The 23309-nt window shown below is 46.8% G+C and overlaps 1 protein-coding gene across 1 annotated transcript in view; it reads right to left on the bottom strand.

The window, feature by feature from the left end:
• Positions 1-16018, bottom strand: part of GPR137B (G protein-coupled receptor 137B) — a 30940-nt gene extending 14922 nt beyond the window's left edge. The window contains exons 1-2 of the mRNA XM_077345496.1: positions 15465-16018; positions 5500-5549 (exon numbers count right to left, since the gene is read on the bottom strand). Coding sequence (XP_077201611.1) covers positions 5500-5549; positions 15465-15833 — 419 coding nt within the window. The 5' untranslated portion in view covers positions 15834-16018. The remainder of the gene's footprint in view (positions 1-5499; positions 5550-15464) is intronic.
• Positions 16019-23309: the final 7291 nt, after the last annotated feature.

The following is a 23309-nucleotide window of genomic DNA, read 5'->3' on the forward strand; positions in this document are numbered from 1 at the left end:
ATTGGTGACATTCTAGCCTGAAGTCCCAGAGCAGCTAAGCCAGAGGGCACATGTTGCAGAAAATAAGCTTTGCAGTCTTCCTTTTGCAAGAAGTACCGCCCCCCCCCCCCCCACATCTTTAGGCACTCACCTTTCATCTCAGCCCTGCAGGAAAGCATGGTTACAACTAAGATCCCAGACGAATCCTAGAGGTTCACTTTTATAAAGGGGGGAGGGAGAATAAATCTACGTACTCACAGGCTCTGCATAACACAGTATTTTATTGTAATTCAGCATTAACTAACTGAGGAACTGAAAGCTAAGGGGAAAAACTAAATTCAGGAAGTGGAATTTCCCTCCACTCCTAATCAGGTTTTAGTTATCTCTTTGCTATCCATTTTACTACATTCACAAACACAAGCACAAAGTGCAACAGGAGAAAAGGGAAGGGAATCCTCTGGCAGCAGCATGTGCTGCATTTGATGGCCTTCATTGCCAAGTAACTGCCAAGTGACAAGGCAACCCACCCCCAAAGAAACAAACTCCCCCTTCAAGAAAACTCTTGAAGGGAATGCCAGAGCCCCCCCCCCTCCACCGCCGCCCCCCAATCTGGAATAGCCACTGAAGGGCAAAGCAGGAGTGGTTAGGATAAGGTGACCAGATTTTAACATTGGTAAAGTGGGACACCATTGACCAGGGGGGTTCTTGATTAAAAATTTGGTCTATATGGATCAACAAACATTTTCATAGAACACATAGAACTCAAAAACAGTATTGTAATATATATTTTTAAATTTCAACGTAAGTACAATTGGCCAAGTACCCCAGATGTCCCTCCAAAAGTGGGACAATCTGGTCACCTTAGGTTAGGAGTGGTTAGGCAGTTTGGTGTAGTTATTAGGATTGCAGACTTCTAATCTGGCATGCCGGGTTCGATTCTGCACTCCCCCACATGCAGCCAGCTGGGTGACCTTGGGCTCACCACAGCACTGATAAAGCTGTTCTGACTGAGCAGGGTGTCTCTCAGGGCTCTTTCAGTGTCACTCACCTCACAGGGTGTCTGTTGTGGGGAAGGACTGTAAGCCGCTTTAAGTATAATAATAATAATAATGATCCCGACATGCTCTGTAGCATGTGTGCTTTGGAAGGGAAAAAAGCAGTTATGTTTTATCTATATCTGATGATGCATCACAGAGCATAAGAATGTGAGTTCTGTTCAGTGGGTTCAGCCGTATATCTAGTCCAGCATCCAGTTTCACACAGTGACCAACCAGCACGTGGAGGCCCAGCGAACAGTATGCTGAGGCTAAGGCTTTCTCTTGATGTTCCATTCTAACACTGATATCCAGAGGTCTGAATATGCAGGCCCCCATTAGTCACTATGGTTAGCAGTCAATGGATCATGAATCCACCCACATTTAAGGCCATCCAGGCTTGTGACTATCACTACATGCAGTTTCAGTGAATTCCACAATTCAATTAATTTAGTAAAGATGTAGTTTTTTTTGTCTGGAACTGTTGCCCATCAACTTCACAGGGTGCCTTAATTATTGTGATGAAGAAAAACTTCTCTAGTTTCTCCAACCTATGCATAATTATGGTGTTCAATATTTTAGGACTTGCAAGTTAAGGTCACTTAATTCTTAAAATATGAATTCAACAGGTGTGAGGCAAAAGCACCCTAAGGGTTAATGAGTTTAGTAACTAACATGTTCCACCATTCAGGTTTTACTAGACGGAGCTCTTCCGCCAGGCATATGGTTGAGACCAGAGCGGTACCCAGTGTTACCACCTGAGGATCTCTAAGTTGAGGTCAACCTGGTTCCTTGCTCCCAGAGAGAGAGATAGTTAATGACCCATGCTGAACGGGGGAGTGGCTGGTATTTTATCGTTCGTGATCTTGTTATGCTATTATTTTGCTATGCTAATTGTTTTAAGGGGTATTTTAAGGCAGTGGTCCCCAACCTTTTTATCACCGGGGACCACTCACCGGGGACCACTCAACGCCTTTTACTGAGGCCCGGTGGGGGGGGGATAGTTTACTCCTCTACTCTCAACCACTGCCCTAGCGCTCTCTGATCGCTATGGTAATGTTTAAACATCCCTTCAAAATAAGATACAGACAAGCCACAACAATGAAGTATGTTGTAAAGGGCTGGAGGGGGGGGGGATGAAGTAAAGGGCCGGGGGCTGCCTAAGGAGGTGGTGACCTCCCCCTCACTGGCAGTCTTCAAGCAAAGGTTGGATACACACTTTTCTTGGATGCTTTAGGAAGGAAGGAAGCTGAAGGAAGGAAGGATTCTACTAGTAGTAGCTTAAGCCCGTTGTAGTAGGTGTAATGGTGTAATGGTGGAGTGTAATGCTTTGAAGTTTTGGGTTTGAAGGGAGAGAGGGAGGGAAGAAGATAGCCATCTTTAAGTATTTGAAAGGTTGTCACTTGGAGGAGGGCAGGATGCTGTTTCTGTTGGCTGCAGAGGAGAGGACACGCAGTAATGGGTTTAAACTACAACGATATAGGTTAGATATCAGGAAAAAAATTTTCACAGTCAGAGTAGTTCAGCAGTGGAAGAGGCTGCTCCCCCTCACTGGCAATCTTCAAGCAAAGGTTGGATGCACACTTTTCTTGGATGCTTTAGGATGCTTAGGGCTGATCCTGCATTGAGCAGGGGGTTGGACTAGATGGCCTGTATGGCCCCTTCCAATTCTATGATTCTAAGGTGGAGAAAGATGCAGTATCCAGAACACAGGAAGGAAGGAAGGAAGGAAGGAAGGAAGGAAGGAAGGAAGGAAGGAAGGAAGGAAGGAAGGAAGGAAGGGAGAGGGGGGAGAGAGAAAGTGAGAGAGAGAAGGGGAGAAAGGAGATAAAGGGATGGATGAAAGAAAGAAAGAAAGAAAGAAAGAAAGAAAGAAAGAAAGAAAGAAAGAAAGAAAGAAAGAAAGAAAGAAAGAAAGAAAGAGATGGATAGGAAAGAGAAAGGAGATAAAGGGGTAGATGGATGGAAGAATAGAAGGCAGGAAGAAAGAGTGAGAGAGAGCAAGGGAGAGGGAGAGAAAGAGGCAGAGAGAGAGAGACAGAAAAGGAAGGAAGGAAGGAAGCTGCAATGAAAGGGGACGGGGCAGGGGGGGAAGGAGGGTGGGGGAGCGAGGTGAAGGGTCCGCAGGCCGGGTGATGGGGGGGTGAGTGTAACCCCATCCTGATTGGAGGATATACTTTAAGTCTCAGGTCAGACCTTTCATTCACCAGTAGCACTTTTGTCTTGTCAAAATTAAGTTTTAGTTTATTAGCTTTCATTTAGTCTAAAAAATTGCCTGGCTCAGGTTTTCTAGAGACTCTTTGGGATTGGCCAGAAATGCTAGTGTCATCCACATATTGTTCACAATCCTGGCCAAATCTTCAGATTACCTCGGCCAGCTGTTCCAGCTGTTAAAAAGCACAGGTAACACAAGATGGAACTTTGCAGTACCACAGGGCAGAGGCCAAAGGGATGAGCATCAGTTCCCCTATACAACCTTCTCAAACCTACCCTCCTAGCTGGACTGGAATCACTGCAAAATGGAACCTCTCAGTCTCAACCCAGAAATGTTATTCAGAAGGATACCATGATCTGTGATATTAAAAACCACTGAGAGGTCCAAAAGAATCAACATAGTCACAATACCTCTGTCCATTCCCTGATACAAGATAGGCTCCCAGAACTGTCTCTGTCCCATAACCAGGCCTGACACAATGTTGGAAAGGATTCAGACAACTGGGTCCATCCAGGAATGGTAGACCTTGAACATTCTAAGTCTCTGTTCACATCCTCAGAATGAATAAACTGAAAAGCATCTCAAACAGCTGGACAAGTCAGTACCACAACATCATCTGACCCTATCACTGCTAATTTAAAGTTCAAGTAATTACGGAAGTGACAGATTTTATCAAGATGTTCACAGCGGGCTACCAAGCAGCTCATCTGCCCCTGCAGTCCACATACTCCAGCAGTCCACTGACAACCTGAAAAAATTTCATTGGCCTACACTGTGCAAACACAATGAGGGCAAGAAAGTGTTTGCCATGAAATACACCTAAAAATGACATTTTGCCTGTTTCTTATTGGATTCATCCTGAGTGGTCTTCCACTGTTGCTCTTTCTTCCTTGTCTCAAAAAACCAATGGCTACCTAAATGCTGAAATTTGAGACGGCATCTGTGAGATGTCATGCTAGTCACTAGATCATTCCTTCATTACAGTGGTCAAAAAGGGAAACATCAACCATATCAATAGGAAAAATTATCTACATCATTGGATCCATCAGGCTCCAACATTGTAATATTTAAATAGATTCCCCATCCCTACAGAGTCTTAGTATCCCTGGAAATCTGAACCTCCACAAGCAGTGATCTGTCCATGGCAAAGGAGCCATGACCAGTCCTTCCATCCTCAGATCACATTCCTTCTGACCAGAACAAAATAACAGATGTTGTATATTCCACCAGAAAATGTTCTCACATAAAAATTACTTCTTTGAAATACTTCTTTGAGGTGAAAATGATTCTTACTAGGGGTGTGCATTTGGCTATATCCAAGCTGGAAAAAAATAGCCAGAAAATACCTTCTCCGTATTCTCCACCTATTATTTCAGCGAGATATATATCACCATTTTTTTTTCAGCTAACCAAAATAACAAATATCAAAAATATTCCAAATTTTTCAAAACTGCCAAGTAGCTAAAGTTAAAGGATGTTTAAAGAGGTTGTAGTTCCTTTAAACACCTTCTAGGTGAATTTTTGGCTTGAAGAAGGTATTTCAAGTTATTGCAAGTTCTTTAAACATCTTTGTCATTCACTCACAACTTGCAAAGGCATTTCAAGGGAGCACATTCTCTTTAAATACCTTTCCCCCTTCTGTGGAAATCAATGGAGAATAGGGACACCTTCATTGGGGGCCCATAAAATCAGACCCCTGATCAAATCTTTTTGGAACTTCGGGATTTTTTTGAGGAGAGGCACTAAGAGTATAGAGCCTCTTGTGGCGCAGAGTGGTAAGGCAGCACACATGCAGTCTGAAGCTCTGCCCATGAGGCTGGGAGTTCAATCCCAGCAGCCGGCTCAAGGTTGACTCAGCCTTCCATCCTTCCAAGGTCGGTAGAATGAGTACCCAGCTTGCTGGGGGGTAAACGGTAATGACTGGGGAACGCACTGGCAAACCACCCCGTATTGAGTCTGCCATGAAAACGCTGGAGGGTGTGACCCCAAGGGTCAGACATGACCCGGTGCTTGCACAGGGGATACCTTTACCTTTTTACTAAGAGTATAATGGTCCCACAGTATAATAGAGCCAAGAAAAATGAGAGATTGAATCCCAGTACCAGCATGGGAATATTGGAAAATACCGATATTTTGGGGGTTCAATATATCTGAACCTGAGGGGTTTTTTTTTTAGCACTCCCCTGGTTTTTATCACAGATATATCAAAAAGAGAATAACAATAAATAGCTGCCTTTGCCTTTTATTCACTACAAGAAATGTATTTCTTACCTGTATTTAAGTAGTTCTGGTGAGTATTTTGACTTAGCTTTAAAAATAACCTGTAATGAAAGAAGAGTGTCTGTTATATTTGCAGATAGGCTCTGGTGGGTAGCCATACACTTGTCTGCAGTAGAAAAGCATGATTTGAGACCCATGGCACTTTAAAGACCAATATGGTTTCCACGTCATACTCTTTCAAGAGTCAAACTTCTGGCAAAGGCAATGCTAACTCTCAAAAGCTCGGATTCTTTAAAGCTTATACCCTGGAAGTTTTGTTGGTCTTAGGAACTAATGGGCTCAAATCCTGCTATTATATTTGCAATAAATATTTAGGAATGGTCTTACACTGCAGTAAACATCTTGCATTCCAGACAAATTGTAATGCCATATAATTAAAACAATTAGCTGAGATTTACCCTCAAACCACTGTACTGCTTCTGGCAAATAACTAATTTTCTGGGATCATCCCACACATTATCCAGCAGCACATATAGGTAAGCCACTGAATATACAATCCACAGGAAGCTGCAACCAGTACTTGAGTACATATGATGTCTAACTTCTCATTTACACATTACACTTTGAAGTGAATTAAAATTTCAACAAATCCTAGACATGTTTATATGAAAGTCTTACTGTGTACAATGGAATTGTACAATGGAATTGCCTTGAATTTCACTCTTAGGTGTAAGCTTAAAAAATGAGGAGTGATTTATGGACACTGGACAGCCTGGAACATCTGCTAAAATCAAGGAATTCTCAGAACATTAAAAAACCAAGTATCTGGGCCTCTAGACTCCAACATACTGCCAAGTACAAACCAGACAATCTTTTCAATAAAACCTAGACAAGGAAACAGAAAGGCTGTTTCCTTTAGACATGCTAACAGCTACTTTCCTTATCTGCTCAGTGTGAGTTGGTTCAGCTATCCAGTCCACAGCTGACATGAAGTGGCACAGGAAGTTTTAAAACAACTGCTGGCAGGCACAATGCAAACTACTCTTTCTACCCACATGGCATGACTAGACCTGCTCCTCCACCCTATTTCAAGTAAAATATGATCATGAAGACATGAGAGCGAAAAGCTGGACAAATTTCATCCTGTGGTATCCTTTTCCATATCAGCATCTAGTAAAGGTTACAGTGCATCCAAAGTAAATAAGCACAGTGGCAGGTAATCTGGAAAATCTTTGGAAGGGCCACCTTAATGCTGGAAATCAAGAGAACCCTACATTCAATAAGAAAGTAAGATTACTTTGATTAAAAACAGTATCCACATAAAGTTAACTGGCCACACATATATGTATATGATGCTGAAATGATTTTATACAAGCATTGTCAACTTTTATACTGTTCTTTTTAAACTGCTACTTTAATATTTTTTTCAGCATGCTATCCAGTGATAGCATTTAATTCTATGCCACGAAAGGGCATAGAGCCTATTTCTGCATATTAAAAATCTATTAAATAGACAAGAATCCTTCCACCCCCCATCAGTATACAACCTTAACTTTAGTTGACAGGCATCATAGTAACCAGGACAAAAACACAGTGCAAATACAAGGCCAGAACTGTGACTCTCCTTCTGTGAGTCTTGTGAAAACTCTCTAGAGTTTCCAAAGCTGCTTATGATACGCAAGAACTTCTATTTGTTTTTGTTTTAAAACCCTACTTTATATGCACGAATCCTGGCTGTTACCTAGTGGGAAGTTCTGCATTGTGGATATTGTCCAGAAGATAATTTAAAGCCTCTTGAGTCAATTTGGCCTCAATGAGAAATAAGTGCTCAGATATGTACACTGTAGCCTTTATCGAAAAGATGGATCCAGTGAAAAAGTCAAGATGCCAGAATGGGGGTGGGGGGAGTCAATACCCATTTCAATTTTTAAAATAATCATTTTAACCACAAGAGATCAACATAGCAGATACCAAATGAGAGTCTGGCAGGCAGAGTACCACCAAGATAACACAATCAAATGACACAGCAGCCTCCATCTGAAATATATGAGGTAAAAAACCCTACTGATTTATCAAAACAAGACAAAAGCACTTCCCACTCAAACAGTTAGAAACAGTAAATAACATCATGATATTCCTTGACCGATTCTGCACAGAGGCATATGGCACGTTCCACCTTCTGCTTGTAAAAACGCGATAGTAAACCGTGCATTTGCCGCTTCCTGACAGGAGACCCCTCCTGCATAATCTCATCGCAACTTTTTACCTCTTGGCGAGGCAGCGGAGAAGCAGGAAGTGTGGACAACCTGAAGTTTTCCACCAGTTCCTTGGGTGGTCAGTCAAGGCAAGCCACCAATCCCTTCACTGTGGTGGTTTGGGGGACTTAAACTTTCATCCCCCTTGAGTCCCGAAATTTATTTTAAAAAATATACTTCTGCATTGCCACAGGGATACACCACAACAGTAAAATATATATTTTTTAAACTTACACTTCTACACTGCTATGGGATCATGCCACAACAATAAAATATTTATTGAGATCTCTTTTCATGATTCTTTTAGAGCCCTCCACATGATGTCACCAACATCCCAAGCCTTGTCCAGAATCTGGATCAGGTTTGGGCCATTTTTAACTTGCGATTCAGGGAATCATCAAAACTGGATTTACATCCCTAAATTGCATGTCCCATAGGTGAGCAACCAGGGAGCAACCAGGGAGAAGTCCATGTAGAGGGGCAAATGTGTGATAAGTCTTGGCAATTTTGTCCCCACCTTTGCACCCACCCTCCCCACTCCATTTCCTGCTCCAAGTATGTTTTTTAAATGTTGTGGTGTGTGTTGCAGCGTGACTGCAAAGCTACATTGTCAAAGGTAAACTAAAATTATCTTTAAAGTGTCCACGGTCTTCTTGGGATCGGGCAGGCAAAACACAACCCCTCTTCTGTTTTCTGGAGATGGGAAATGAGCTGGAAAGAGGTGGGTGATCAAGCATCCATCTCCCGATCATACAGGGATCTGAGTATCTTCTTTTAAAGCCAACCATTAGCACAAAATGTCTTTTTGGGTTCCAGGGACTATGTGCAGCCTTCTCACAACTCAGTCAGGCAAAAACAGCCCCATTTCTGTTTTCTGAAGATGGGAAATGAGCTGGGAAAGAGAAGGGGGCAGGTAATCAAGCAGCCTTATCCCAATCATACAGGGGTCTGAGCGCCTTTTTTAAAAGTCAGCTATTTACACAATATGACATTTTTTGGCGCCAGGGAACATGTTCAGCATCTCAGAAATCTACCCAGACAGAAATAAAGTGCAAAAGAATATGAATCACCCCCTAAAAGGCTTAATGCTGTATCATTCTGGCATTTCTCCATAGCAACACAGCAGTGTTGATTTTTATTTAAAATGTGTCTGTGTTGTGGCATTTTTAAAAGAAAATTAATTTTGGGGCTCGAAGGGGAGAAAGTTTCAGTCCACGAGAGAACAGCTGTGCTGTGATTGGTGGCTTGCTGTGAATGACAAGCCAAGGAGCTGAGGGAGAAGTTCATTTTGCTTTCACTTGCAGCCTTGTCAGGAGGCAAAAAGCTGCAATGGGGCAGAGGGAAAATATGGGAGGGGTCTCCCTGTGAGGAGGGCTGCAAACATGAGATTTACCATCCTGAGTTTGCAAGCAGGAAGCCATTTGCGTTTTACCCCTCCATGCAGAAATGGTTTAACATGTAACCACATGTTTTGCAATGTGTGAACAGCCCAAGAAGAAATGGTTGTTCTTAATGGAAGCCTGTTAGTGACTGCTATAATCTTTCTTTTGCCTCTAAATTAAATATATTCTGTTCTATTTTCTCCTAGACTATTTCCTCATGCACAATACATTCTAAACCCTTTTACCCCAATTGTTGCTATCCTCTCAATTGTCTGTATTTTTGTTTCCATTCTTCTAAAAATACAAATGTTCACAATTGGACTCTAATCCAAGGGAAGCCTAGGCACAACTACATAAGAGAACGTATTTTCCTCCCATTTCATCCCCTTTACGAGCTGAAATCTTTCTCGCCAGTCTTGATCTGTGTGACCCTGCCTTTGCAAGAGACATGTTTTTCAGTAGCGACATCTCACTTGCGGAATGCCTTCCCCTTTCAGCCCTACTTGGTGCCTACGCTATACTATATTCTTTTAGGAGCCACGATAAGAGGTGGCGTCTTCCCAATGACTCAATGTGCATGTAGCAAAAACTTTATAATATGTCCCCTCCCCCATCAAATGGACATGATGAGAGGATCTGTAGCTGGCTGTGGATTCTCACAGTGTGCACCCGCAATTTACATGTGATGGAAAAAAGAAAGTGTTATATCATGGGATGTCTACAAGGTACTCACTAATTCTGCAGCAATGGAAAGGCTCTGGCTGCTTTCAGAGATGTTTTCAAACATGGAGTTCAAAATGATTCTTGTTTGGCTTGTAATGCAGATGTGACACGCTAACAGTAGCATCCTAATAACAGTAACACCCTTCTAAATCCACCGAAGTAAATTAGTTTAGAAGGGTGCAACCGTGTTTAAGATGGAAGTACCATCAAAGCACTTCTGTAGTATCACATTTGCAAACTTAAATGGACTCCGGGGAATGGTAGAGGACAGGAAGGCCTGGAGGATCATTGTCCATGGGGTCGCGATGGGTCAGACACAACGTTGCACCTAACAACAACAACAACAACAAGTATCACATTATTTAGGCTACATTATACAGTAGCCGGACTGCTGTGTGAGAGCTGATGGCTTCAGAGGACATAGACATGTTACATGAGGAGCAACATGGGAAGCCAAATGACAGGTTTATTACTCAAGCTGATCTGTAGAAAAATCCATTCCAGGCCCCGGGTAATGGAGAATCATAATAGAGTTCTTAGAGCATTGCTCCCATGAGAGTCTAGTACTCTCAAGGGACCAATGGCTTGATTTAAATATAACCTGGTATGGAAATGTATGGCATTGTACGCATTTGGCATCTTATTTAAAATGGACCTGCAGCTACTAGGTATGTGACAGCCTGCCAGTACAGCTCCCACCTTTGGGTTAGCAGCACATACCCAGTGGCCAAGGCTTGAACAAGATGATGGGTACATGCATGAGTGATTTCTTCTTGCCACATTGATAGATGATATGGCAATACCTCATGTGACTCTCAGGGAAAGAAATATACACACCTCAGTATAGGCTAACTAATTGTTCCCTTTCGGGCTTTATTTCTTAGATTCTCTAACATCTCACTATGAAGCAGGGAAAAGCCTTGGGGAGAGTTAAATTTGAGAAGAGGAGACAACTCAGGAGGGATGGGATGTCATAGGGGTCCCACTGCTATTTTCTCCAAGGGAACTGTAGCCTGAAGATCAGTTTTAATTCCAGAGACCTACAGGTCCCACCTGGAGGATGGCAAACTTTCTTTTAAAATGATGCCATTCTCATGCCATTTGGGTTGGCTTATTCTGTTGAATATATGCTAGCTAAACAAAGGGTTTGCCCACTCTCTTAGCTGCTCCAACACAGACTTGCACGCACACGCACACGCACACACACTCCCTTCTGGAAGAATCAAGGCATGAAGAGGATTTGGGGAGCAGATGATTGGGCAGGTGCAGGACTTCTCTTTGCCTGGCTGCTTGACATCTCTGGAGTAAGAGGAAGAGAGCGTGAGGAGCACAGGGTGATCATGATACCACCCACATCAGCATTACTCCCCCTGCCTCAGCACTCACCCACCCCATGCCCTCGTTATGGTTGCCTTCCACACCATCGCTTTTTCAAGCTTAACAAACCAACCACCAATTGCTAGATTGCCAAAGCAACTCACACCATTCCTTCATTTTATCTTCACAACAACCAGCTTGGTGTAGTGGTTAGGAGTGCGGACTTCTAATCTGGCATGCCAGGTTCGATTCTGCACTCCCCCACATGCAGCCACCTGGGTGACCTTGGGCTCGCCACGGCACTGATAAAACTGTTCTGACTGAGCAGTGATATCAGGGCTCTCTCTGCCTCACCCACCTCACAGGGTGTCTGTTGTGGGGAGAGGAATGGGAAAACGACTGTAGGCCGCTTTGAGCCTCCTTCGGATAGGGAAAAGCGCCATATAAGAACCAACTCTTCTTCTTCTTCTATGAAGTGAGTGAGGATGGAAGTGTGAACTGGCCCAAAGTCACCCAGTAAGCTTCCATAGTAGAGTGGGGATTCAAGCTTGGGCCTCCCCATAATAATCTGCCATGAGCTGCCAGCTCCTCGGAATCCCCAGCAGGTGGCAAAGACAGCCAATGGGGCCTGCAGCAAGGAAAATATAGGGGAAACCGTCTTGTAGATTCTCGCTACTGCAATTGCCGCTGTGTTTGCAGTGGGAACAAAGATTACACAGAGAATTATCAGCATGTGACAAAAGTCCAATAAAATGTGGTTTATAGAATGCATGTGGAAAACAGAGCGGGGTTTTGCTCCTCCAATTTGATGGCTTACACCCAGGATTACTTGGACCTCCTCATCCATCCATCCACCATCAGTGGCCTATCCATCTGGCTAAACAGCTCCTTTGGGGCCTCTTTTGCCCTGTCCACCATAAATATATCGAGGACTCAAAGCTGCTTATACCACTTAACCTCCACAGCAACCCTGTGAGGTAGGTTAGGCTAAGAGTATGTGACTGACCCAAGGTCACACAGCACACTTCCAGGGCAGAGTAGAGACCTGAACCTGAGTATCCCAGATCCTTGTCCATCACACTAACCATAACACATGCTGATCTCACAAAGTCATAAAATTAGATTAAATCGATCTTGCTGGAAACTGTGACTTAAGAGGAATTATTCTGTCAAGGGCCAAAGTGGAAAACGTATACTTAGGTTCCATATGGTACGTGTGTTTGTGTGTGTGTGTGTGTGTGTGTGTGTGCATGTAGACAATCCTTGCTTAGTTTCAGAGGAAGTCATACTAGGAGCTGAAAGAGTAGTACTTTTTTGAAAGTCGTGAGGTTTATAAGTCCTCTTTGTGTTTCATGTGAGAATGAGTTGTAAGAGCATTTGGGTGACTCAAACTGGAAAGACACATTGCATGGCAAATGGAGGGATCACAACTGCTGTGTGAGGCAGTGAGACACATTTGAAAGTCAGGCCTGAAGGAAAGAATAAGGTGCTTAACTTCTTCCCCCTTGCCCATTCTCTTTCCTCATGGCCACCCCCCTTCCCTCAGATGGCTCCAATACCTGGGTAGGAGAAAAGTCCTGGAGATAGGGAGTGGAGGAGGTATCAGCATGTGAGGGGAAGTTTTAGCCACCTTGTCCCACCTACGAACTGTCCACTGTAAATACCACCACTCAGTTATCTTTAACTTGGAAAGTCATGTTTCCACTTTTAAAGGCACCTATAAAGAGACCTTCTGGACTAATATCCCACTGATTCACTAAGTTGGTACAGTGCAGGATTTCTCAACCAGGGTTTCGGGAAACCCTGGGTTTCTTGACAGCCCTGGAAGCGTTTCCCTGAATTGATGGGAATTAATTTTTTATATTGTTTAAAATGTGTTCAATATTTAGCAGGTGATATGCCATGTTGATCTGCCTCCCCCTCCCCAAGTAGCCAATAATGGGCCTGGAGGGGGTGGGAAGGGGAGGGACCCTGGGTGGCCATTTACATAGCTATGCATCCCAACCATACTCTGCACAATCACAGCACTCCTGTCAGAGCTCTGTCAGTACCGCCTACCACACAGGGTGCCTGTTGTGGGGAGAGGAAGGGAAGGAGATTGTAAGCCACTTTGAGACTTCTTCAGGCAGTGAAAAGGGAGGTGTAAAAAAAACAACTCTTCTTCTAACTGGTTACATTTGACATTTAGGAATGCCCTCTCTCTTTTCTGGTCCTTCACAAAAGAGAAAGAGGTATTAATCTCCCCCCCCCCCCGGTATTTCTAAAGTGTGCTTCTCCTGCTGGGTTCTGCGGAATCTTTTTGTCTGCCAGTTATTCTTTCCTAAGCGAACCTAAATTTTTGCAGATTAGTCCACTTGCATAATTTCAGGTGCTTTCATGGCATGTTCCTCCTGCCCAACATTTTATGGTGTGGCTAAATTAATATGGCCTTTTGCTCCACCACTTCTGCAGCCTCACATCTATGTTAGCAATCAGTAACTTCTTCAAATTGAATAGGCTGGCTTTTGTGCATGAAGAGATTGAACTACTGTGCCTTTCTTCTTTTTTATCTGGGTGAAAGTTGCCGCCACACAAGTCTGTGGGGTTATAGTGGCTCCTTCCCCTCCCTCTCCCCTTTCACACGTGTTCCTGCTTGTTGACTGAGACAGTATTATAGGTGTATTTTTTGAACAGAGCTGCTTTTACAGTATGCTGAATTACAAGCCAAACTTGTCACTTCCTGATTATTGCTTTATAGCATCTACCAGAGAAGGGACGTGTGGCTAATTCTATAGTGTGTGCTTTATTGCTTTAAAGGCTGCTCCTATTGTTCTAGTTCTGGGGTTTTTAGTTGAGGCCTTCCTCTACGAGCAGCCCAAGCATGTCACTTTTATTTATTGCTTCCACAAGTCCCTTTTCAGTGGCAATAGCACAATATCCCATCTGTACTTAACAGGAAAGAACAGCAGTTTTTATATAAAGCAGTATTTTTATGTGCAAGCTGTTATGGTCTTTTTGGGATCCATTCTCATAATTCCTATTTTATTCCCATTCTAAATATGGCTAATTTTGGTCAACGCTTTCCATTTACCTGGTAGAAAGCCGCCCTATGATCTGAGGGGCTTCCTTCCTTCAAGTAAACCGGACTGTAAAACAAGCTGACCCAAGCCACACATCATAAGATGGCATTTTACCAGGGGTCTCCCAACTGCTCTTTTTATATTCCTAAACATGTTCATCATAACATTTCCTTTCTTCCTAAATGTTTTCTCTATTAAAGTTAAAAGCTCACTGAAGTTCATTCTGTATCCAATATCTAGGTCTTATGAAGAAACTGCTTATTGACATTAATAATCATGTTTAGTATTAAAATAATACTTTCTAAAGAGCTTGCTGCTTCTGTTGCATTGCTTTAATAATCTTTACATCAGACATGCAAAACAGGCCAGATGGAGTTCTGAGGTTAATGAGGCCACTTACCAGATCTGTGGCTGCAATGAGACCGGACCAGGATCCTAACCTTTAAGCAGCATTCGGTTTCAAATGGGATTTGCTGTACCATTTGCCACCACTTTTACTGGATTGGTCAAAACTTGGTCGAAGTAACAACATTTTATTTTGTAATGAAAGAAAAAGCTCTTGCATCAAAACAAATTGCTGTTCAGTATCTCCAGGTGAACTGAACTTCCTTCTTTTGAAAACCGATAGGTGAGACTGTAGAGTTGCCACTGACATTCAGACTCTCTGCTGGGCAAACATGAGTCTGAGTTGTGAAATCTTGTTTTCCATTGTTAGTCAAACCAGCTGATATCCTTAGTTTGCTGAGCAGCAAGATTTTTAGCCATATCTCTTTGAGGGCCGCGAGTGATTGTTTCATCTGTGGTTTATAATGTCTCTTGACTCCACCACATTTGCAATGCAGCCATGATTTAGCTAATACTTTTGCAGTGTAACTTAGTAAGGAGACTACACAGACAGAATACATATATATGTTGAGCATTTTTCTATAGCTGTCCAACAAAGACTGAGTCATGTATATTAGAGATCTTATGTTTGTGTCTTTGCACACGATCTTTGAATCTCTGAAAAAGATGCAAACTTATTTTTTAAAGTTTATCTTATTCAGTTATGATGTTTTGTTCTTTTGTGAATGACAATGCTGAAGGGTCAGGGGAATCTTCATTGCACTGTAGCTTTGAAAGATATAAAACCTGCAGACTATACAGTTAATCTGAATCATCCAAGAGGCCCTGGAAAGAGAAACGTTTTTACTCAACAAACTAAACCTACCAGCTGGTTTTGGGTGGAAGCCATCATTCTGTCACAATTCCATCAAACACACATACAGCCATTTGCTTACCTGAGTGAAGTAAAGATTCATCAGTGTCAATGTGAAAAACTGGAGGCACACTGGGAAACAATATAGCAGCCAGAACGCGAAGGGGCTGAGAGAATTTGCGCTGACAAAGTCTTTGAAGTAAAACGAAAACAATACCGTCCTGAGAGAGGCCCAGAGCAGGCACAGAAATAGAAAGACAGTTTGATAACTGAACCTCTTGTGCCTGTAGTGAAGGACCAGCCACAACTGGATATAGATGAACACAAACAGGAGTGAATAAAAGATAGTGTAGGCGACCGTCAGCCCTAGCTTGACATACGGAGGCACGGCTGGACTTAAGGTTGGTGGAGAGGTGTTATTTTTCAAAGGGACCCACTCATGGGCCTCCATTTGAGCTCTTCTGAAATTGGCAGACTTTCCTGATTAAGTCTGCCTCCTCCTTCTCCTGTTGTTGCTGCTGCCGCCTCCTCCTCCTCCACCTTTCATCTTCGTACAGCAGAGGAATCAAGAAAAGGAAAACAAGCTCCACTTCCTCTTTGGCAGCTCACACAGGGCTTGCAGCACATGATCACAATCCAGTATGATTCATTAGGACTGCCTCTGTCAGCAGTTGGCAAGGAACAACTCAGACAAGCCGCTCCTCCTCTTAGTCTTTACAATCAGATAGCCTTCTACCCGCTCCCTGGTTTTCACCCATCTCATGGTTTTTCATAAACAGCCTAATTTCCATTTTTAGAAAAGTCCTGATACAGATTGGGCTGGTAAATTGTGAAGTTTATTTTCTTTTGTCTGACTAAATAGTCAGAAGGTTTAGTGTTGCTATTGTAAAGCAGAATAGGGAGTGCAGGAGAAGCAGAGATCCCTGTCTCCTAATTCAGTAGACAAAAGCCAAAGTATGGGGTGGGTTTCTGAAACAAACTGTTCCTCCCAAAGCAGCTTCCCAGACTGTCCAGCAACCTGACTCACACTATGCAAAAATTAGCTCTACATTTGAATTTGTCAACAAATGGAAACTCTGAAAATGCAGGACAAATTGTGCCCCAAACTTGCTGCACTTAGAAACAATGATGGATAGCATTATAAAAAAAACAAATTGTCAAGCACAGAGGAAGGCTATCCTAAAAATCAACAGGGCTTCTGTAAGGGTAAGTCCTGTCTCACTTAACAATGTCATTTGGAGATATACCACTATGACAACTGGTCTCCAGATATTCAGGATCAGTTCCTCTGGAAAAATGGCAAATGTGGAGGATGGACTCTATAGCTGGTAGTCCTGCTCACTAACTTTTTTCTTTGAAGTGTCAATGAGCCAGTAGACATTGTTCTTTTGGATTTCCAAAAGGATTTTGACAAAGTTGCTCATCAAAGACTGATCAGCAAACTGCACTGCAAGAAATGGTTTCAGAACAGGAAGCAGAGAACATAAATAAATGCTTAGTTCTCACAGTGGAAGGATATGAGCAGTGGGGTCTTTCATGGATCTCTGTACTGGGATTAGTGCATATTACCTGGGATTAGGGGTGAGTAGTGAGGTTGACTAAATTTGTGAATGACAACAAATTATTTAGGGTAATAAAAAAGAAAGATAAAGTGGCCAGCCTGCTGCAGGAGAATCTGGAACCTAAGAAGAGCTCCTAAAAGGTCCGTGGCCCAAAAATGGTTGAGAATTGGGTCAGAAGGTAAATTTCCCCCAGACCAGACTGACCAGGGATTCTATTTTTTTGGGGGGGGGGTCATCATTTAGACATGGAATTGGGGTCACTGTGGGTGGGCAGAATTTCTTGCATTCTGCACAGGGTTGGACTAGATGACCCTGAAGATACCTTTCAACTCTATGATTCTATGATCCAGTGGGAGTGTCTGGGTGATGTCACTTCTGGTGACATGTGTATCCTGGAGTGCCACACCAATGCCATGATATCACTTCTGCCTTCACACCAGAAATGATATCATTCATTGGTGTAACATCAAAATGTCCTCTCCTCAGTTCTCCTGCTATAGTGCTAGCTACAGCTGGAAAATCTTTGAGCTTTAGGCCACAGTCAAATCACTCTCCCTATCTATTGGCCTAGAGCCCCACTAGAGATTGGGGGGGGGAGTTTTTACAGAACATTCAGTCCTAGGACAAAGTGGAATATCTGAGTGGAAGTACTCAGCTTTATACATCGGTTAAGGTATTTGAATTCCATTTGAGTTTAGGGTACTAAATCAAAACCACTTTAAGGAAACTGGTGACTAGGAATGGGCATGAACCAGCTCAGAAGCCAAAATTTGACTTAATTTGAACTGGTTCAGGGCCCTTGAATGGATGTTTGGGGAAGGCACCTTCCCTGAATGTTTACTGGAATTTGGTCCAGTTAGGTTCAGCTGTTCAGGATATTTAAACCTAACAGCTGTACAGGGCATCTGCCCACCCACTGCTCCATTCCCAGGCAATCCTCCCTTTACTTTCCACAGCCATGAGAAAGGGGGTCCAAACTGGCCAGTTCTATTTGAGGAAAGTTCAGGCTCGGTTTGAAGTTCAGGCTTCAGTTCTGATTTTTAGGTTCATGCCCATCCCTACGTAATGACTCCTTTCAACCTTTAGTTATAAGGATAAGGAATCATTGGCTAGTGTTTGTTTCAGAGTAAATAAGAATGCATCAGTTTCACAATATCCTTCTTGTATGCAATAAAGTGGGATGAAGGGAATAGTTTACTGGGTATATAAAATATATTATATATAATATATGCATAGCAAACACCATGACACTTCAGTATCCGCCTTCTGATGCCTTAATTCAAGCGCATCATGAAAGGAGAAAACATGAGGTAATTAATCTCATTTCAGTACTAGCTTCAAAGCCCATTCCTAAGAACAGGCTTTGAAAGCCCCCCCCCCGCCCTGGCCCCCCACCCATGCCGCTTAAGGTGGCTTTGAATCAATCGGACTCTGGCGCAGCTCGCAGCTGGATCAAGTGGCGCAAGCGGGGTATGGCCAGCTTGTCAGCAGGTCTGGGACAAAGCTCATTAGGAGCCTAGAACGGAGCTCGTTAGTGGTCTGGAGGGCTCGCCCCCTCCACCATCATTTTTCGCCCAGGGCCCTCTCCCCTGACATGCTGCTGGCTCCAACAGCGAGGCCCATCTGAGAGCAAAGTGGCTAGCGTTCAGGAACGGAGGGCAGGAGCGGTAGAGGCAGGGCCAATCAGGGTGCGGCCAGCTTTGCTGGTGGCACCTTGATTGACCCTATTTCAACTCGAACACTCCAGACATGTTCCACCCCCCAGGCTGTTTCACAAATATTAAGAGGAACAGTGGATAAGGATGAATTATGCCCCCCAAATTTATGTATTAGACCAGCAACATTGATCAATAAAAAAGCACCCAAATATGCACCCGCACAAAAGAAGCCCGTGACTTACCAAGGGCGCCCATTGACGGGCGGAGGAGCAGGCGCCAAAGAAGAGGCGCGAAGGAACACGGGCCGGAGCGTCAGGAACGGCCCGACGCGGGACGTCAGGGCGGGGCAGTGACGTGGGGGGCTATAAATAGTGCCACGTGCACTGGCCCCGGCCTGTTTGCCGCCCAGAAGCTGCCGCAGCAGGAGGCTTTCAGCTGTGCGCAGCGGACCCGAGGCCCGAGTCTAGGAACGAGGTCGCGAGTCGGCTCCCCCCCCCTGCGACACCAGAGTGACGCTCGGACGGACCCAGCGGCGTTTGGCTGCGGGTGGGGTGAGGGAGCGGGTGAGGCTTTGCCTCGGGGGGCGGGCGGCAGCTTTAAAAAAAAAAAAAAAAAAGGGAGACAAGGAAAGAACATCCCGAAGCAAGGGATGGCCCCGAAGAAAAGGAGCCGGGTCGAGGGCGGCGTGGGGGCCACAGTCGGGGAAGAGAAGGCGGGCGGGCAGCACGCGGCCGCGGGGGACCGGGGGCAGAGCGGGCGCACACGGAGAGCCAGCGCCTTGAGAGCCCGGGAGGCCTGGGCGGCGGCGGTGCCAGCCAGGCGGCGGGAGGAGCCGCAACGGGAGACACGGGAGGGCGGCAGCCGGAGCGCACTCCCAGGGAGAGGACGCCCCGTGGGGAGAGATGCAAGGGCCCCTCGGGGGCGGGGGGCGGGGGCTTCGCGCAGGGGGGATAGTAATTCCCCATCTCCCCGGAGGGTTGATCGGCGCAGGGCGAGGGTGTCCAGTGGCTCTTTGGAGTCTTTACCCAGCGGGGAGGGCTGCTCAGAGGGCCCTGACGGCGGCGAGGCAAGACGCCATGGGGGGAAGAGGGGCCGGGCGCCCCCTGGAGGAAGCCGTGAGCGGCGCAGCCCTCCTTCTCCAAGTAGAAGGGGCCGGGAAGGGCGGCAGCTCAGGCAGCCCCGTTTGAGTCCGGCAGGGCATGCTAGCTCCAGCAGCCTGGAGGCGGATCAAGGCAGGAGAGGCAGGTGGACCGAGTCACCAGCAAGGGACCCGGCGGCCTTTTGGCAGGGATACGCCCAGGCCATGGCCCAGTCAGGAGGTGCCCAGGTCGGGAGGGCGAGGCCCACCAGCAGCTCCTCCGGAGGGAATAGTGGAGGAGCTGGCCCAGAGCGCAGCCCGGTGTCTTCCACCTCGCGAGCCAGGTCGAGGCGCCATCGAAGGCATGCCGGGCGGGCCCGCAGGGGCAGGTGCTCCAGGCACAGCTCCACGACATCAAGTGAGTCTTCCACTAGTGGGGAGGGGCAGGAGGCACATAGGGACGGCTGGCACTGGATGGAAGGTGCCTTCATGCCAGGCCTTCCAATGTGGCTACACAGGAAAAGGGCTGCTGCAAAACGCATAGTGGAAGCAAAAGGGGAGGAGGGCATGGCAACGGAACCTCCCCGGCAATACACGGATGCTGAGGCACCCCCGGGGATTCATCTCCCTCGCAAACTGCGGCAGCGCGCCCTGGAAGGTTATTTTGTGGACGTTTTTGCCTTCATCAGGCAGCCAGCAAAAAAGGGGGACACGGGCAGGCACCGGGATGCCAAGAGGAAGGACACCCCGAGATGGGAACGGTCTTTCTCCAATTGGCTACGGGGCTTTTCGGAGTACTCGGCTCTTATCAGTGCTGCGTACCCGGAACGCAGTTGGCACCTGGACAGGTACCTGGCGCATGACCTGGAGGCCCGCGAGCTCGGGGGAGAGGAGGCAGCTTTGGAATACGATAGGTGCTTCAGAGAAATGGCTTCCCATAATCCCCGGGCTCGGTGGGACCTGAAGCATCAGGACACATGGTTGGTCCAGGTGGGTCCGCACGTGCGTTCCCAGAGGGTGAAGGAGAGGAGAGCGGGGCCTGCCAGGCGTGATCCAGGGCTAGTGTGCTGGGACTATAATCGCACAGTCTGCACCCGGAAGCCCTGCCGCTACTCGCACGCGTGCGAGCGGTGTGGTGGGAGCCACACCGCATTGAGTTGCACTAAGGAAGGGGGCAGCCAGCAGCCCTTTCGTGGGGCCTGATCCTTTCCGAGGAAGGAGGGAGGATCGGGAGCCCCTGGACCTTCGGCAGCCGCCAAGGCTAATTGAGGGCGGCGGGGGCGGGGCGCTCACACGGGCCCCCACGCCGGTGCAGCTGGAGGCTTTGCGGCCCTGGCTGCTGAGGTATCCGGACAGGAAAGCGGCGGCTTACCTGCTGTCCGGTTTTGAGGTAGGTTTCCGCATTCCTTTCACAGGGGAGAGAGTGGCCACGGGTAGTGGCAACCTCAAGTCAGCGGATCAGATGCCGGAGGTGGTGAGAGAGAAATTGGAAAAGGAATGCAGGGCGGGCAGGATTGCGGGACCGTTCTCTGCACCTCCTTTAAATAACCTCAGGGTTTCCCCCATCGGGGTGGTACCTAAAAAGGCTAAGGGTCAGTACCGCCTGATTCATCACCTGTCCTATCCAAGGGGGGACTCGGTTAACGACCATATTGATCCGGCCCTCTGCTCGGTGAAATATGCGTCTTTCGACCATGCCGTGGCGATAATCAGAGCCTGCGGGAGGGGGGCGTTGATGGCAAAATGCGATGTGCAGTCGGCATTTCGCCTGTTACCAGTCCACCCAGAGGATTTTTGCCTACTGGGGATCAAGTTTCAAGGGGCCTGGTATGTGGATAAGGCCATGCCCATGGGTTGCGCAATAGCATGCGCAGCCTTTGAGACCTTCAGCACGTTCCTGGAATGGGCTGTTAAGCAGCGGGGGGAATTTGTCGAGGGGACCCACTACCTTGATGACTTTCTCTTTGCGGGGCCCCGGGGGACCGGGGATTGTCTGGAGAGGCTACGGGCCTTTCAGACATTGGCGGGGGAACTGGGGGTCCCCCTGGCGGCGGAAAAAACAGAGGGACCAGCGACGCAGTTGACCTTTCTGGGTATACTGCTGGACTCAGAGTGTGGTACCTCCAGGTTACCCCAAGACAAATTGGCCACCCTGTCCCGTCTGCTGGGGGACATGGTGCTTAAAAGGAAGTGCCAACTTAGGGAAATGCAGGTGCTGTTGGGGCACCTGAATTTTGCCTGTAAGGTGGTGGCCCCAGGCAGGGCCTTCTGTGCTCGGATGGCCCGGTCCATGGCAGGCATTCAAGCTCGGCATCATCACATCAGGGTCACAGCAGCCATGAAGGCCGACATAGCAGTGTGGCAGAAATTCCTGGCGGATTTCAATGGGGTGGCCATATGGCAATCCCCTTGGGACCTGCAGGATGCCCTGCAGGTTCACTCGGATGCCGCTGGCAGTATGGGTTTTGGAGTACTGTTCGAGACACGCTGGTGTGCAGGTAAGTGGCCAGAGACATGGGGGGAAGAGGTCCGGCGGGATCTTACATTTCTGGAACTCTTCCCCATATTGGTAGCCGTGGTCTTGTGGCAAGACCGCTTTTCCAATCGCAGGGTCACTTTTTGGTGCGACAATCTGGCGGTGGTATGTATAGTCAATAAGCAGACATCAAGGTCTGCTAGGGTCATGCGGCTCGTGCGCAGGTTCGTGCTCACGTGCCTGCGGGCAAATATTACATTTACAGCCAGGCACGTGGCGGGAGTCCGTAATGAAGCGGCGGATGCTTTATCTCGTTGGCAGATCACCCGGTTTCGACAAATCGTCCCAGGGGCGCAGCCGGAAGCGGAGGTGATCCCACCGGGGCTGTGGAACCTTGGAGCTGAGTGATAATGACCGGGGTCCTCGGCTCCCTCGCCTCAGCTACAAGACGAGCATATAAAGGGGCTGCTGATGCCTTTGTGCGGTTCGCCACACAGATGGGCTTCCGGTCACCATGGCCAATGGATGAGCAGCTGGTGCTGCAGTACCTTGCTTGGCAACGGAGCAGGGGCATGGCCCCCAGGACCTTGCGTGTCCACATGGCCGGACTCTCTTTCTTTAGTAGGGTTCATGGCAGCTGGGACCCGGGGTCATCCTTCATGGCGCGGAGAGCCATACAGGGTTGGCACAGGGCTCATCCACCCAGAGAGGACGTGAGACGCCCCATATCCAGAAGGCTGTTAAGACGCCTGCTGGGGGAACTAGGGAAGTTCTGTTTTTCCCCCTACGAAGTTGCCCTGTTGCGGGCTGCATTTACCCTGGCCTTCCACGGGGCATTAAGGGGGGGAGAATTTTTGGCTCCCTCCCGGGCTGCACCGGGGGACATGGCGCTAACATGGAGGGATGTGGCCATCATGCCGGAAGCCGTCCGGATCCACATCCGACGGTCTAAGACGGACCAGATGGGAAAGGGGGCCTGGGTTACACTGGCAAGGGTGGCTAGGAGCGACTTGTGCCCTGTGCAAAGCATGGAGGCGTACATGGCCATACGGCCGAGGGTTCAGGGGGCGCTTTTTATACATCAGGATGGTTCCTGCCTATCCAGGTACCAATTTGTAGCCATCCTCAGGTCCTGCATTCAGAGGGTGGGCCT

Source organism: Paroedura picta, chromosome 1, assembly GCF_049243985.1.
Source record: "Paroedura picta isolate Pp20150507F chromosome 1, Ppicta_v3.0, whole genome shotgun sequence".
NCBI classification, from domain to species: domain Eukaryota; kingdom Metazoa; phylum Chordata; class Lepidosauria; order Squamata; family Gekkonidae; genus Paroedura; species Paroedura picta.